Source organism: Hippopotamus amphibius, chromosome 17, assembly GCF_030028045.1.
Source record: "Hippopotamus amphibius kiboko isolate mHipAmp2 chromosome 17, mHipAmp2.hap2, whole genome shotgun sequence".
NCBI classification, from domain to species: Eukaryota; Metazoa; Chordata; class Mammalia; order Artiodactyla; family Hippopotamidae; genus Hippopotamus; species Hippopotamus amphibius.
The window spans coordinates 46867873-46884969 of NC_080202.1; the positions used below are offsets into that span (position 1 = coordinate 46867873).

General features: G+C 45.6%; 1 protein-coding gene across 1 annotated transcript in view; it reads left to right on the forward strand.

The window, feature by feature from the left end:
* The first annotated feature begins 574 nt into the window (after nt 1-574).
* Nucleotides 575-17097, forward strand: part of PITPNC1 (phosphatidylinositol transfer protein cytoplasmic 1) — a 239555-nt gene continuing 223032 nt past the window's right edge. The window contains exon 1 of the mRNA XM_057717128.1: nt 575-1504. Coding sequence (XP_057573111.1) covers nt 1457-1504 — 48 coding nt within the window. The 5' untranslated portion in view covers nt 575-1456. The remainder of the gene's footprint in view (nt 1505-17097) is intronic.

Consider the following 17097-nt stretch of genomic DNA (forward strand, 5'->3'; position numbering starts at 1 on the left):
CCTGCAGTCAGACTGCAGAGCAGGCCCAGGAGGGGTAAAAGGCTGTTTCTGGTTCACGTTCCCCACCTGGTTGTGTGTCTTTCTGTTTGGATTTCATTTTCATTCACATTGTTGCACTTTCCAGTTTCTGGATTCCTGCTTTGAAATCAGTTAGGAAACCAGGCAAGGGTTTGCTCTCCTGCTGCTAAATCGCATCGCCCCACCAGCCAGCGCTGGACTTGCGTACTGGACCAAAGTGAAAACGCTCTCGGTGGGCATTTGTAAAAGCCGTTTCTAAAGGTCAAGGGACACTTCTGTACCTTGGACCCAGAAGCTACCCAGAGTGGCTGGACAGAGCACCGTGGCACCCGTGGTACATTTGAGAACAGATTCAAAGGGTAAAGGAGCCGAGGGGAGTCCCCTTTTCCGATCTTCCCCAGCGCGGGTCGGTCTCGGCTCTCCAGGGCAGCCCTGCCGTCTGGCAGCAGCCCGGGAGAGACATGCTGTTTTGTTTAAATCCTCCACATTCTTTGCCATTTCCCCATTGGCCGGATGGGGCTACCCTCCCCGCCGCGGCGGCTGCTGATGTCAGCTTCGCTCGCGCTCGCTCCTCCCGCACCCACCTCCCCGGCCCGAGGCACACTGCAGCTCGGCGCCGACTCTCCGGCCCCGGCGAGGTGGCTGCAAACTCGCGGGCACGCACGGCGCTCGGGGATCCGGACTCGGGGGAGGGGACGCGCGCAGCAGGCGCCAGCTTCCTCCTGCCCGCCCCTCGCAGCCGAGAGCCGAGGTCGGAGGAACCCCGAGCCCCAGCCCGGCAGAGCAGAGCGGCCGCCGCCGCCACGGCTTCCCTTTTCTCCCCCAGCGAGCCCTGGAGCGCCTCGGGGACCGGCCCTAAAAAGAGCAGGAAATCTTGTTTACCACCCGGGGAGCACAGCCGATCGAGCCTTTGTCTGGAAAGTCAGCATCTCTGGCCGCAATGTGTGCCTGGTGACATTAGCCTTGGGCGGACCGGCCGGAAAAGGGGGGTCGCCAGGTTCAGATCTGGTTTCAGAGGCGGATCGAGCGGGTGACTTTTGTGCATTCATTTTAATTTTTGGAAATCTCTTTTTTCCCTCCTTCGCCCGCCGCCGGGCATGTCCTGATTTGGCGCCCTCTCCTACTGCCCCGGGCTGCCGATCAGAGCGCTTTCCAGCGGGTCTCCCTCCCGCCCAGCCTGACTTTGCAACACCGCGTTCCAGGCGGATCGACCTCGGCGAGGAAGGAGGCGGGGGAGCCGCGAACACCAGGACCCGAACCTTGACATGCTCTCGGGCGGCGAGGAGGAAGCCAGGAGCTGAGCGCACCGCCGTGGCTGCTTCGCCGACCGGCTCCGAGCACGGGGCACCGGGCGTTCTACCCTGCGCCTGGGCGGCAGCCTTGTTAGTCTGGGGCCGCCCCCCGCTTCCCGCCTCTGGGGTCCGCGGCCGGCAGGACCATGCTGCTGAAGGAGTACCGGATCTGCATGCCGCTCACCGTGGACGAGGTAAGCGCCGCGCCGGGCCCGGCCTCGCCCGCTCCCGGTCCCCGGCTCCGGGGCGCCGCGTCCCCCGCCGCCGCCTCCTCCCGGCCGGCGGGTCCACTGCGGGGGGCGGGGAAACCCTGGTGGAACATTGCCTCCCAAACCCGGAGGCTGGAGGGGGAGGAGGAAGGGGAGTTGCTCCTTCCACTCGTCACCCCAGCAAGGAGGGCGGCGTTGGGTGGGGCGGTGGACTGCAGGTGGGTTCTTCGGGGGCACCCAGAATGCTGATCGATGGGGACCGAAATGCGCCAAAGGGAGCTGGTCGCCCCCTCCCTCCAATTAAGGAAATGTGTAAAGCAAACTCAAAGAGCCCCAAGCGCGCCCTGGTAGCTGGCGGTGGGGGTGGGGTGGGGGGGCAATCCCGTCCTGGCGTGGGCCCAGCCTCCCCTCCCGCCCTTCGCTGGAAGGTTGGGGTAAAGGAGAAGCCCCTTTGCCCTCGGGATTTGGAGGGCCCGGGGCCCGATCGGGGGCACCTGGGAACCCTTGAGGGGGGTCCGTTTGGGCCTAGACCCCTTGCCATCGCCGCCAGGCTGGGTGCCGCCCCCGCCACGCCTGTGCTTCGAGGCTCCCGGACCTGGCTTCGACCTTCCTCTAACCGCCTGACTCGGAAACTTTCTGCGTGTCTTGTTTCTTGGGCCGCTGGGGAGAGCTGTCTGCGGGCGAGTGGGGAGCGCCGCGGCCACAGGGGGGCGCTCCAGCACGTGGGTGCGGGCCCGGCCCGGGCTGCGGGGACCCGCCGCTGCAGGGCGAGGGGTGGGGGCTGGTCTTGGGCTCTTCCTCCACGCGCAGCTCAGGTTCCTTTCTCGCGACCCCCCCCCCCCCCACACACACCCCGAACCAGCAAGCTATCATTCAGGAAATGGTGACTCAGTGAGGATTATTCAGGCCCCGGCTTTTCTTTATTCCCCCTCTGCCTCTCTACCTTTTTGGTGATTTCACAATTGCTTAGCTCCTGTCCAGGGACAGCGAGGCAGCTTGAAGCCAATCAAGGCAATTTGAACCTTACCAGTGGGGTTTGGTGTGGCAACACATATGACACCGTCGACCCAAAATGCAGTGCACTTAATCTGTCAGATATGTTACTGAGCCACTACTTTGTGGAAGGGGCGAGGTGCTTTGGGAGAGAAAAAGGTATTTCACCAAGAACGTGGCTGTGCTCCCAAGGGACTTGTCTTCATGTGTCATCTGGGGCAAGTGTTAAGGCAAGGCCCAAGTACAATCCAAGGCAAGATCAAAGTAGCTCCGAGTTTACAAAATGTATCCTAGGGACGTTGGCTACCAACGAGAGATCAGCCCCCACCCCAATGATCAACCGAACGGTGCAGTTCGTTGGCTTTGGAGGAGATAGCATTTGAGCAAGGTCTTGAAGGATGCACGCCGTGTGGGTAGGCAGACCGTGTGAATCACGTGGAGAAGCAGCACACAGCTATGTGGACAATGGGAGAGGCAAATGAATGAAAGTGGTTAACCAGAGTATTTCTAGAAAATACTGAGCAGCTGAGCTGGAGTAGTTCAGCTTGGGAGTGTGTCTGCTTCCACTCCATCTCCTCCTAATGACTTTATTTATTGAGAGGAGTTGGGGATCTAGGGGCAATGCTGGTACTGCATGAAATGCTGCCCATTGCAGGTGATAGTCAAGAATGTAACCAGCTCTGGAATCTTCTATACTACCTACAAAATCTCTTTATTCTGGCTGGTTCCCTTCTCAGGCTTTCTTGAACTCTCAGGCACTGCTCTTTCTCCACTTTTTGTACCGAAACAACTACAACTTCGGGGTGAAGTAATCGTATTTGAGTGGTATAGGTGGAGGCCCTTCTTTCTTAATTGGCAAATGAAATGAGACTCAGCCTGTAATATAATATTTAATTATAACTTAATTAATGTATAATTCATTTGGACAGAAGCATGATTCAGTGTCTGTAAGGTCATATCCTGAAATAGTTTTCTTCTTCGTTAGAGAAGCAGGGGAGCAGTTTAGATCGAGGAAGGTTTCAAAGTAGAAGGATTCAGATTAACCAAATCAGATGACGGATGAGGCCACTAGGCCCAGCTTGCCAGAGGTTGGATCCCTAGGGTCTGACTGGTAGTGCACCCCACATTCTATACCATCCACCTTAGCACTATGTCATCCCAACCTTAACACTGAAAACTGGGAAGCAAACTGACGTGTCTTCAAAGAAGATAATTACTACCAACTCAGGTAGACTTTTGGAAGCCTCACTTTTGCTGCAACTCTTGATTTTGCATTGGGCCTGATTCAGCCTACATGAAACTTCTAGGACTTATCTCTGTTCTAACCACTGCAGTTAATTACTAGCAATGTCCATACTTTTAAAAATGAGGCAAATGCCCTTGTTTTGGAGAGTCATGAAAAGAACCAACATTGTATGTCCATTCTTTTTTCCCTGGCCTTAGCTCGTTTAACTCTTGGTGGAGGGGAGTGTAAGAGGAACTGGTGTGTTATCCATGTTTTGCAGATGAGTGAACCGAGATTCAGAAAGGTTAAATAATGTGCCCTGGCCACACAACTAGTTAATAGCCAAGCCAGAACCAGAGCCATGGGAAAACCATTAGTATTTGTTACTCCCTATGCTGCTCTTTGCCTGCTACTCATATATGTATTTTTTTAATAGGTAAAAAATTTTTTAAGCTCTTTATTGGAATATAATTGCTTTACACTCTTGTACCAGCTTTTGAGGTACACCAAAGTGAATCAAATGTATTTACACATATATCCCCATATCCCCTCCCTCCCGTGACTCCCTCCTACCCTCCGTGTCCTGGTCCTCTAAGGCATCCCCCATCATCGAGTTGATCTCCCTTTGTTATATAGCAACTTCCCACTAGCTATCTATTTTACAGTTGGTAGTGTATGTATGTCTATGCCACTCTCTCACTTCGTCCCAGCTTCCCCTTCGCCCCCCCCGCCCTCCCAACCCTGTGTCCTCCAGTCCATTCTCTGCATCTGCTACTTGTATTTAACCCAGCAAAAAGAAAACAAGAATTTGTTGAAAACAAAGCACTATCAACTAAATGAAAAATCAAAGACCTTTCAAATTGGTATTGAGCGTACTGGTTTCTATTATTTCTCTCACCTTATTTTAACTCATCAAATGTTCCCTAGTTCCAGGAAAGAAGAACAGCTCTGGGAGATAAAGCAAGTAAAGCTGAATTACAGTCTAGATCATCGTGTTGGTGTTTTGTTCTTTAGACATTCATGTCAGAGTAAAGAATTATAAGAAGTAACATCCCATGGATTCATTTTAATTAAAAAAACAAACAAACCCCACTTCATTGGAATAGTCTTCTCATTTATGTTCAGTGTTGTCTCTGAACTAAATATAAGCCTGTTGGAAAGTTCTAAACAGCAAAGGTCCCTGGGGACCAATAGTTGCCTGTGAAGAGACAGTTCTCATTGTCTTCTTTGAAACATTTGGTGATATAGATTCTAGAATTTTAGACTTGGAAAGGCTATTAGAGATGGTCTAGAGTTGAACCATTTCATTTTGTGGGAGAGAAGACTGGAGCTATCGGAAGTGCAGTTAGTTGGCCATCTCATAGCCAAGGGCAAGGCTAGGCCGGAACCTGGGGTTGCTGCAGGCCAGGGGTTCCCTCACTTCCTCCCCCCCTGGGATTCCTTGTTGGAAGGAAATATCCCTAAGCCAGATGCGCAAAGCAGGTCAGAGGTGGGTTGAAGACTCCGACCTTGTCTTCTTAGGGGAATTTTAGGGGTTGTCAGCTGCCCTGGAAAGGTGGTCAGGGGGGTCTCTTTGAAGCTGCTTTTGTATAACAAGCCCACTGGTTTTCCTTAGATTGTATTTTTATTTGGGGTGACTTTTGGATGTGTGGCTCGATGGAGATTGTGGTGGCGTTCAAGGCCCTTCCCTCCCAAGCTACTCCCTGATGCTGCCACTGGTCCCAGCATCCTAATCCCAAACCGCATCTTCAGGACTCCATGGGGCACAATCTGATCACTCCTCCCTGACAGGTCCTTATCAGTAAGACAAGCATCTTCCAAGAGCTAAGCACAGCGCAGTATGATCTAAGGCAGGAATCTTTTCAACTTCATTGCTGAGCTTTGGTGTTTAACATTTCCTTTTCTGACTGCATCAACATTAATGTATGGGATTTATTTGTGGTCTTTAAGGATTTGACGCACAATGAGAAATAGAAACACTCCTCTCCAAGAAAAGAAGAAGAGAGAAAAGAAAAAAACAAAACAAAAACAACTTTTTAACAGAATATTCATTTGTTTCTTGTCCTGGCAGGGAGCCAGTGCGCTTTATCCTGGCTCCCTGGAGACCCCAGAAAATTTTCTTGCGCACATTTCTGAGAACAGATTTGGGATCAGGGTGGTGCCGTCTCTGGAATGACATAAATGAAGATGCTGAAGTGCTCAACAGTCTGTTTTAAAGGATTTTCCTGAAATGCGTCTGCAAACCTGTTGGGCAGAAATTCTTTAAGGAAGGAGATTTTAAATTTGATATTTTCATCGACACTTTGTTTTCTGTACCAAGTGATACTCTTGAATGTAAAAGAGAAAAATTGCTTGGGTTAATCTCATAGACCTTCCTCAGGGTTCCTCATAAACATAATTTTGGAAATTTGTTTTTTTAAGAATGAACACTATTTTGGCTTTTTTCCCCCGATTGTTAGCCTAGTTGGAGGGACCAAGGCCGGGGTCATGAGTGGTTTCTGGGCGATCCCGGTAGCTTCTCTTGCCTGTTTCCCTGTCAGGGAACAATGTTTCTCATTGCTACCCAGCTGTCTCCCAAAACTCCCTTCTTGGTGGTAAGGGGCACCCAGGAAGTGAGGGGTGTGGGTTAGTGGATCAGTGCAAACCTTTCACCACTAATGGAACAGAGAACAAGGAGCAGATGCTGTCTTCCTGACTGGTCAGTGAAAGTGACTTTGTGGAGGAAGGATGCTGCATTTTCCCTGTGATTTGGGTGTGAAATTTGTCGAAAGAAACAGATTCTGGGCCTTGGGGAAAAAACACACACTATTGTTAACAAAACCCTAGTTAAAAGTGGGTAGTAACTAACTTTTGCTTTTCATTACAAAGGCACCGGGTGAGTTCCTAAGGCTCTTAAAAATCAACCTCAAACACTGTATCTGATTGAATATACCTGATACTCAGAGAAAGTGAGCCATCTTACTTTCAGAAAGACTCTGATTTCAAGTGAATGGAGGATGCTATTTTTTATAAGTTGTTTTTAAAAAGATAATCTTTCTACACTTAACCTCCTTAAGATCTCGTCCTTGCCCCAGAGTGTCAGGGAAGCGTGTGTGTATGTGTCCGTGTGTATGTGTCCGTGTGTGTGTCTGTGTGTAGAGCCGGGGGTTCACAAAGATGTTTTGTTTTTCTAAATATAAAAGTGTGTTTCTCGGGGGCAGCGATTACTGGAAAAGTACATCGAGGTTCATTGCTTTAGCTACCTGTGTGAGGTTGCAGGTGCCCTGGTTGGCCTCTGTGGGCTTTGGCATGCTTTCTGTTGCCTGGAGGTCTGTATGCTCAAGTAACTCTGAAAACTTTTTTGAAAACTAGCTAACACTTCTACCTCTCTTCGGAGAAGACAGATACAGAAACCAGCTGATTTGTAGCAAGACGTCAGGAAGGTTTTACAAATCTTTAGCAAATTCAGTTTGCTGGGAGACGAAAAAGAATTTCAGATTGCAGACTGCCAACTGCCCATGCTTGAAATCAGGAATTTTGTTGTATTCCCAAGTGGAGATTTTTTTGTAGGCTACATGGCAGATGAAGTTCAAGTGTGTTATAACTATTAAAACTGGAAAACAAATTGTATCTGGAAAATGTAAAGTTTGAAAAATTATCATGGAAGCTTGGCTTTTCATAGCATCCATCCTCCAACTTACAAAAAGTTATAAGCAATTCATACAAACAGGATCTCAGGGGTGCACACCTCCAGGGGGCGCCATTTACATGGAACCCAGTGGGAATGGTGCAACGTGATAGCCCTGCAGCTGACCAACTGCCTTTGTCAGTCCTCTCAAGCTCCCCAGACCCTGGTGCTGTCACGTGTTAAAACTTGAGAGTGAATAGCAGTCTTGCAGGTTCATAAGTGGATATGCTACCTCCTCACAGATATCTTTCCTGACTACTCCATATAAAAAGTTTCCCCCATTATTCTCTGTCTTAGCACTTATTTCCTTCATAGCATTTATCTTTTTTCTTTTGCATTTATCTTTTTAAAAAAAATTTTATTGGAGTGTACTTGATTTACAATGGTGTGTTAGTTTCTGCTGTACAGCAAAGTGAATCAGTTTTACATATACATATATCCACTCTTCTATGATTCTATTCCCATATAGGTCATTATAGAGTATTGAGTAGAGTTCTCTGTGCTATATATACAGTACGGTCTTATTAATTATCTATTTTATATATAGTAGTGTGTATATGTCAATCCCAATATCCCAATTTATCTGTCCCCCGTTTTGTATTTGTCTTAATCTGTACTTATATGTTTACTTGTCATCCATCTCCATCACTATCTTTTCAACACGTAATCCACATAAGAAAATACTGACAAGATCTTTTAACTTATTTTTCTTTCATACGAAGTCTTTGAAATCTGGTGTGTATTTTCCATTTGCAGCACATTTCTTTTTTTTTTTAATTAAATTAAAAAAAATTTATGTTGAAGCATAGTTGATTAACAATGGTGTGTTAGTTTCAGGTGTACAGCGGTGATTCAGTTATACGTATACAAGTATTTTTTTTTAATATTTATTTGGTTGCACTGGGTATTAGTTGTGGCAGGCAGGCTCCTTAGCTGTGACGGGTGAGCTCCTTAGTTGCTCCTTAGTTGTGGCATACGAACTCTTAGTTGTGGCATGCGTGTGGGATCTAGTTCCCTGACCAGGGATCAAACCCGGGCCCCTCGAATTGGAAGCGTGGAGTCTTATCCACTATCCACTGCACCACCAGGGATGTCCCTGCATGTATCTATTCTTTTTCAAATTCTTTTCTTTTAGATTATTACAGAATATTGAGCAGACTTCCCTGTGCTAGCACATTTCAGTTCCCACTGGCCACTTTGCAGTGCTTGAAGGCCACATGTGGCTGATGGCCACCATATTGGATAGGGCGGCTCTAGTGCTTAAACCTTGGTTCTGGCACACAGTAAATGCTTGCTGAATGAGTGGATGGGAAGAAGCTGAGAAAAACAGCAACCTTTTAGGAAAGCTAATCCTAGGTGTTTTCCTTTACACTTTAAAAGTTTTTCACTTACGCTTTATACCTTGGAATTTTGCAAACTAGAGATTCTTTTCTTTTTTTTTTAAATTAAAAAACCTCCTTATTTTAAAATTCCACAATACCTCTGAGAAGTTTGAGGCCAGTCATTCCTGGGAGTTAATGTAATCAGCCTGCCTTCCTCCTGATTCCTGGAGGAGTGTATTCAATATCTATTGTTATATAACAAATTTTCACAAACTTAGCAGCTTCAAACAATACCCATTTATTACCTCACAGTCTCTGTGGACCAGAAGTCTGTGTGACTGAATTCTCTGCTCAGGGTCTCATAGGGTTGAAATCAAGCTGCATTTTCTTCTGGAGCTTGGAGTACTCTTCCAAGTTCACGTGGTTTTTGGCAGACCTCACCTCCTTGCGGCTATAGGACTAAGTCCCTCTCTTGCTGGTCATCAGCTAGGGGCCAGCTCTTAGAGGCCACCTGCTATTTCCTGCCATGTGGCCCTCTCCACAATGCGGCCATTTGCCCCTTCAAGGCCAACAAGAGAGCATCTGCTGCAACTTTGAACCTCTGTCTTCTTGTCTCTGACCTCTACTCTTTTTCAAAAAGACTGGTCTGATTAGGTCAGGCCCACCCTCATTCAAGGGAAAGGAATTGTACATATGCAGGGTGTGCACACCGAGGAGTGGGAACCTTAGGGATCACTCTGCCTACCGTAGGGAGATTAGCTGAATTAAAAGTTTCTGTTGGAGGAAAGAAGTAGTTATTTCTTGTATCTAGGAAACTTAGGGATCTGGAAGTTTCCGGTTGGCACTGGGGCAGCATGAAAGTGTTCCTACCGCAAATACTTACTGAACTCCTACTGTGTGCCAGGTGGTAGGCCAGGTGCTAGGCCAGGTGCCAGGGATGGAGCAGCAAACAGGCAGACACGATCCCTGCCCTCTTAGAGCTTACAGTCCAGAGAACACTGGAGAAGTTTCCTGGCCATCTTAAAATAGATTATGGTGATGGTTACACAACTCTGTGTAAATATATTAAAAACTATTAAGTTGGTACATAAAATGCATCTCAATAAAGCTTTTTTTTTTTTAAAGAGGTATCTATGGATTTTTTTCCAGCAGAATATACTTCTGTGTTCAGAGAGAGAGCCATTGACAGAAAGCGTGGGAATTGAATTATGAGTACAAACACTGGAAAGTTATGGTCCCTGTTCTCAGGAAGATGACTCTAATTGTCCTGAATTTAGACAGCTTTCCAAAGGGGGTTGTTCTCTCCTGCAGCAGTGTGGGGGGAAAGTCTGCCAGATCTGGACTAGAGTGACCACAATTTAGGTCAGAATTTGATACTTAGGGGGGAAAAAAAGATCACAACTTGAATAGCTACAGGGCTTCAGGGTACCAGGGGGGACATTCATTGACAGATTTCATGATCCTCGGGAACAGCCCCTCCCACCCCTAAGGGAGGACAGAGGCTAGCACCCGCCATCCTTATAGAAGGAACAGTAAGTACCTGGCGACCTTGCTGGGTGTGGCCCCAGGTGCAGTCCTCTGCTATCTCTACACATCGAGAGGGAAATGACGTATTGGCAGAATGAATCCTAGAATATGTGTTCTGGAGGAGACGGTTCTACCTGGAAGTTGAGTCTCTGCTCTATCCATCTCTGGCAGATGTCCTTAAGACTTTCCATTGTGGGCTTCATTATAAAATAGGCTAAGTGTCTATTTAAAACTGTGTGTCAATAGTCTCTGTCTAGGACAGCAAGATCATGCCACATTAGGCTGGGCAAGTCTCGCAGGATGAGTCTCTCCCCCTCTGCCCAGGACACACGGTCTTGCCCAGTAGCTTTACCCGTGACAGAGAAAGGAGTTTAGGGTCAATGGCCACTTCCTGTCTGATGGCCTGAGCAACGTTATACAAGGCTGTTTGTTGATCTAGAAACACGAAAGCCAGAGCTCACCAAGATTTTGACATCAAGTATAAAGTGAGTCATTCTTTCATTTCCCAGCACTCCGACAACCGGGCCGGCTCTTAAAATTCCTTTTTAGACTTGAGTGGAAGTCGACTCATCCATCTAAACAAGTAGCTAACGTAAGTTCTTGATCAGATTTATCTAATGGTTCTTCACTTTAAAAAAAATTTTTTTTCCCTTCTTTTAAGTTTGGGTGAAGCACGACCTTCTAGAATTCCTGTTGTTCCCAAGCAAAGAAAAAACATCATCATCCTTTAATTCCTTTAGAATTAATCTGAGAATCTTTAGGGTGTTGTTGCTTTCCCAGAATGAATCACCTAGAGAAGTAAGGTTGGCCAAACAAATGTAATCTGATGACAACCTATAATAATGTTATTTAAGCACGTAATCTAAGCAACTAATCTTCAAAGGCCTCTCCCCGCCCCATGTCACTTACACACACATACATACCCGTTTAGGTCTGATTATATTTGCTGTATTAAGGTCAGATCCAGGTGTTTCTGGGCATTAGTTTGTGTATTTTTACACCCCAATGAACTGATCTGTGTATTTATTCAGAAGTAAATTTATCAGCTGGGGAAAGAGAAGTCACCGTGAACTTGGATGCTAATAGAATTAAGTTATTGAAGCCTTCAAATGCATCGGGTCTCATGTGCTGGATTATTTGGAGTTTTCCAAAGCTCTCCAATATTTCCTAGTTTTAACCATCGTGGTGGGATTTATTTATTCATTCTTTTTAAATTGTATTATTTATTTATTCATTTTTTGGCTGTGTCGGGTCTTAGTTGCGGCAGGTGGGATCTTTACTGAGGCATGTGGAATCTTTTGTTGCATCCCGTGGGCTCTTTGTTGCAGTGCGCGAGCTTCTCTCTAGTTGTGGCATGCGGGTTTTTTCTCTTTCTAGTTGAGGCACGCGAGCTCAGTAGTTGTGGCGCACGGGCTTAGTTTCTGCACAGCATGTGGGATATTAGTTCCCCAGTCAGGGACTGAACGCACGTCCCCTGCTGTGGAAGGTGAATCCTTTACCCCTGGACCACTAGGGAAGTCCCTATTTATTTATTCTTAAAATGGCCAAGTTTCACTATCTCCTGACTCTCTGGCAAGAGTGTTTCCAACTAGTGTAGACCGTGTATAGAGATGGTGTAGGACCCGTTAATGAATATTGCGCTCACGCTGCCTGAAAGGTACAGTGGAGGCCGAACCATCCCTAGAAAGCGCAGGGTTGCACTGTTCATTTTGCTTATCTGAGCCATCTCCGTCTTTGAGTCTTACACAGATTGTGAACATTGCTTGCCTTGATTCTCTCGATTGCAGCAGTGAGGAGCTAGGCAGTTACCGTGTGTCACAAGGTCTTGGCTGAGTGTGGCCTGGCAGTCACCTTGCTTTTATGTACCTAATAAAATAGCACTATGTGCCTCAGAGACGCATCCCATGAAACCTGCTTGGAAGGTAAGAGTTTTAAAAATTCAGCTTCTGTTTTATATGCTTGGATTGTAAGCAGTCACATTCCGCATGCAAAGGAGGCGAAGAGAGAAATTACATTTGTCGAGTGCTTTCTTGTTTATTTAGTCGTCATAGTGGTCCTATGAGTTGGATCTTATCATCCCCTTTTACAGATGTGAATCACGGGTGCTTGCATGGCTAGTCAGTTGTAGACCTGAATTCATGCCCACGCTGGTCAGACTGCAGAGCCCAGGCTCTTTGCTTTCCCAGTTCTGCCTTCCCTAGAATCCCAAAGCTGGAAGGAGCATTAGAGGTTTTTTAGTTTTATCCCAATAAACACACACACACACACACACACACACACACCAATTTCTTCAAGAGTAAATAACTTGTTCAGGAAGTTATCAAAGGAAATAATTGGGGGGAGACAGTTCTTCTGTTCCAGTTAAGCTAACAGAGTGGTCCATAAGTTTTATCTCTTATTGAACGATCAGTTTTACCCAAGTATTAAACCAAGTGACATTCCTCAGTTTAACTTTGATAAATGAATCATACTGCTCTTTGAAAAGAACTTTTGTAGTTCATGCTCTAAAAAGAGAACCACCCCTACACTTTCAGAAATTATTCCTCTTAATGGCAGTGACAGCCTTTGGCTTTCATAGGCATCAGCAGCAGAGATGTGCACTGATGAGCACCTGTGGGCTTCTCAAAATTAGTATCTGGAAATAACAATGGGAACAGACAAGCGACACCGTGTTTTTGGCACATTTCGTTGAAAACTTAAACCTCTTTACCCGAAGGTAAGCACATTGGAGGGGATGAAAAATGGTCCAAAGGTATTTTTTAGCACTGTGTACTCTCCCTTCCTGCTGACATGGTTGCTCCTTGGAAGCTTGTGTCTCACCTTTACTGGCATTGCCTCACAGGCAGTTTACAAACCACACGCATAAACTCATATTGTTCCGCTACAGTCACACCTCAGGTGGGCTAAAGTAAAAATTTTTAACCTGATAAGATTATTATTCTAAAAATGGAGCTATAAAAAGCTTTTTCCAAAATTAAAAATTGTCCTCCAAAGACATTTACCATTATTAGGAATGCTCAAAACAACGAAAAAAATCCAAACAAACCTGTCTTAAATTCCACAGCAGAGATTCAGAGATGTTTTGCTCTGCTGTGTCAACACTGTGGAAATAAACATATAATGCCCTAAAATGAACTATGTAAAGGGGACCACACTTAATTGGATGTGTATATTCAGGTCAGGTTTTTCAAATAATTTTTTAAAAATTATGGTAAAACATATTACATAAAATTGCCTTTTTTTCCCCCCACACCGTGTGGCCTGCGGGATCTTAGTTCCCTAATCAGGGATCGAGCCCACACCCCCTGCAGTGGAAGTGCAGAGTCTTAACCAGTGGACCACCAGGGAAGTCCCCTTAACTATTTTTAAGTGTAGAATTCAGTGGTATGAAGGGCATTCACAATGTTGGCCAGCCATCACCACCATCCACCTTCAGAACTCTTTTCATCTTGCAAAACCGAAACTCTGTACCCATAAACAGTAGCTCCCTTCCCACCTCCCTCCAATCCACACCAACCACCATTCTACCTTCTGTCTTGAGATTGCTATTCTAGGTATCTGGTCAGCATTTTTTCTTTCTTTTAAAGCATTGGTTATATTACTTTATCATTAAACTCATGCATCATTTCCTGAAACAAACAATAAAACTTGAATTAATGGAAGCTAACTAGAAATTTTTTCTGAATTCTGCCTTCTTTCAAAGGAGGGAAATGATAAGATGGACCTGTATCCTTATGTTGCGTGGCATAATAACTCTTAGTGACCTATACCTTTGCAGCAACAGCTGAAGTGCCTGACAGTTCTAATTCAGGAGTCCTAGTATATGGTCATTTAACAGAAAAAGCACATTTTTGCTTGGAATACTTACTAAGGCAGGAAAAAGTACCAGCGCATTTTAGAAGTATTTCCAGCAGAGTTAGCTCTGACAAGTGTTCTTCTATTAAAGTAAAAGACAGAGTATTTGATTAATGATAATGCTTTATTCCTGTACCAGGTGGAAACAGATACCAATTGGACTCTTTTTCTAAATAAAGAAGTACAGTTAAAATGTTAGCTTTTTTGGGAGGGCGGTGGATTTCATAAATGTTTAATTCAGGAGAAAAACTAATTTGTCATTATGACAGCTTATTAATAGTTAACTTTGTAATATTTTCTTTTTTAAAAAAATAAATTTATTTATTCATTGGCTGCATTGGGTCTTCATTGCTGCACAAGGGTTTTCTCTAGTTGCTGCAAACTGGGGCTACTCTTCGTTGCAGCGTGCTTCTCATCATGGTGGCTTCTCTTGTTGCGGAGCTCGGGCTCTAGGCATGCAGGCTTTAGTTGAAACACAAGGGCCCAGTAGTTGTGGCTCACCGGCTCTAGAGCGCAGACTCCGCAGCTGTGGCCCACGGGCTTGGCTACTTCGCGGCATGTGGGATATTCCCTGCCCAGGGATTGAACCTGTGTCCCTTGCATTGGCAGGCAGATTCCTAACCACTGCGCCACCAGGGAAGGCCCTGTAACATTTTCATTGTTGTCAATTCTCTTAACGATGTCTGTAGGAAGAGTTTTCAACTCAGTAGCCAGCAACCTGGATTTCATTAGATTTTATAGGATTACAGTCTTGCAGCCCTCAAGGAGCAGTTTGTGTCCTGCACTGTCCAAGAAGGTAGCGGGATGTAGAAAGATGTTGGTCTTCAGCCTGAGAACTTTCCAGTGTGCAGGGACACCTTATAGATGTCTGTTTAATCTCTAATGCACCCGAAACAGTAGACATCTGCAAAAACAAAGTCACGGAAAACAACACTCTTGTGAAAGTAGTAATTAGCAGTTTAAGCAAATAGAAGAACAGCACTGGATATACGTTTGAGAAAACAAGACTTGTAATCACCTGCGTGTATGGATAGGCAGTTCTGAAGTCAGGGGTTATCACTAACGTTTGTACTTGAGCCCCTGGGCATGTCTTCCGAAACGTGTGAGTTCTTGTGGTTTGTACCCTCTTGACATGGGTCTCCATGAGCAACATTTTGCTGAGTTTACCCTGATCTGAAATGATGATGATGCTGCTGGAGCCGATGAAAAGACAAAGCCATGCATGTCACCTAACATTTATCATCATTCTGGGCTATTTCAGCCTCCATCAAAGTCACATGGTGGATAAAAGTGGCTTTCTCAATACCTGAAAAGTGCTGTGAAAATAGATGGTCCTTTTGCTCAACAAGATAGGTTTAAAGGTATGAAATAGAGTTCCTTAATCCCCCAAATGCAAAGAGTTTGGTAACTAGAATTGTGTTTCGTTACTGGGGTACAGACTGTACTGTGTACTCTGGAGACCCAAATCCTGGACTATTGGAGGCTGTGATGAATGCTCCTTTTTTCCATGTTATGTTTTTGGTGCTCATAAAGAGGCATCGTGCCCAAAATGAAAAACCTTTAGATTCAGGATTCAATAGTTCACCTCTTTTGGACTGTGTTTGATGGAAACTTGGATGCAGCTGAGTGTAATTATGTTTTTCAGCAGTATGACTTATGGTGCTGCAAAGATGGGTGTTCTTAGAGATTTGTTGCCAAGAGTGGCTGAAAAGGAGTTTGGTTGTTGTTTTCTTAAAAAATAGTAATTAGGCTATTAGATGTCCAAATGGAATAATCCCCTTAAGCCTTTTCAAGAAACACACTTCCAAAAGGGTCAAGTGTATTTAAAATTAGTCATTATTTACATAGAGTTCAGCCTTCTGCCTGAGCTGTTTTAGGAGTTGGGTTTTTTTTTTTTTAATGTTGGTTATGTCTGTTAGAAACCATCTTATTTTTTAAAGGGGTTCATGAATGGTTCTTATATCAAAAGCAGACAAATCCCTGGCATCACAGAAGCTTCATCATAGATGCATCTATTTTTCACCTGCAGAACGGCTGCATTCAGTGTTGTCCTGGTCTTTGGGCAGTCTCTTCTGTGGATCTGGAGAAGGAACTGCCCACGGGCCTCGCAGGCATCTATCTTTGAGAATACTCAAGAACAGAGGAAAAAGAGGCAGGTAGAAGCGGTAGCCAGGGCTAATGGACTTACAGTTCCAGGGTGGATCCCAGGCCTATGTTTCTGACCACGGGGCTCAGGATCCACCCTGGTGTCTCTCAAAGCTCCAGGCTGAGGTAGAACCTGTTCACCTTGATGCAGACTCGCTTGGCTGTCACCCCAAGCCACCCCACAACACACCTTTGGGTGTGTCTCATCTTCAAGCTGGAGGATCAGCTTTCTTTCCCTTTGGTTGGGTCTTGCTGAATGGCAAACCAGCCGTACCTTACAAAGTTCATGTTTTAAGTCCTGGCAATTGCCCCACCTCTCACGAGGAGTATCATCCCTGAAAAGAGGCATTGTCACTTTCAGACATGATTTTCCTTTCATTTTCCTTTACACTTTCCTTTGCATTTTCTCTCCTGGAGCCAAAGTACCTAATATTGCCCTACCTTGGGGTTTCTGGCTTAGGGTGGTGCAGTATGGTGAGGCCTTGCTGATTGATAGCCATGAATTGATTTAGGAAGACTGGATTTTCTTGTGCCTAAGTTTCCTCAACTTTCGATACCCTTCTTTTTTTAAATTTTTTATTTCTCATACAGTTTTAAAGGTTACAGGTATTTACACTTATTACAAAATATTGGCTACATTCCCTGTGTTGTACAGTGCATCCCTGAGCCTATCTTACACCCAACAGTTTGTACCTCCCACTCCCCCACCCCTATCCTACCCCTCCCTGCTTCCCTCTCCCCACTGGTGACCACTAGTTTATTCTCTATGTCTGTGAGTCTGCGTCTTTTTTGTTATATTCACTAGTTTGTTGCATATTTTTAGATTCCACATGTAAGTGATATC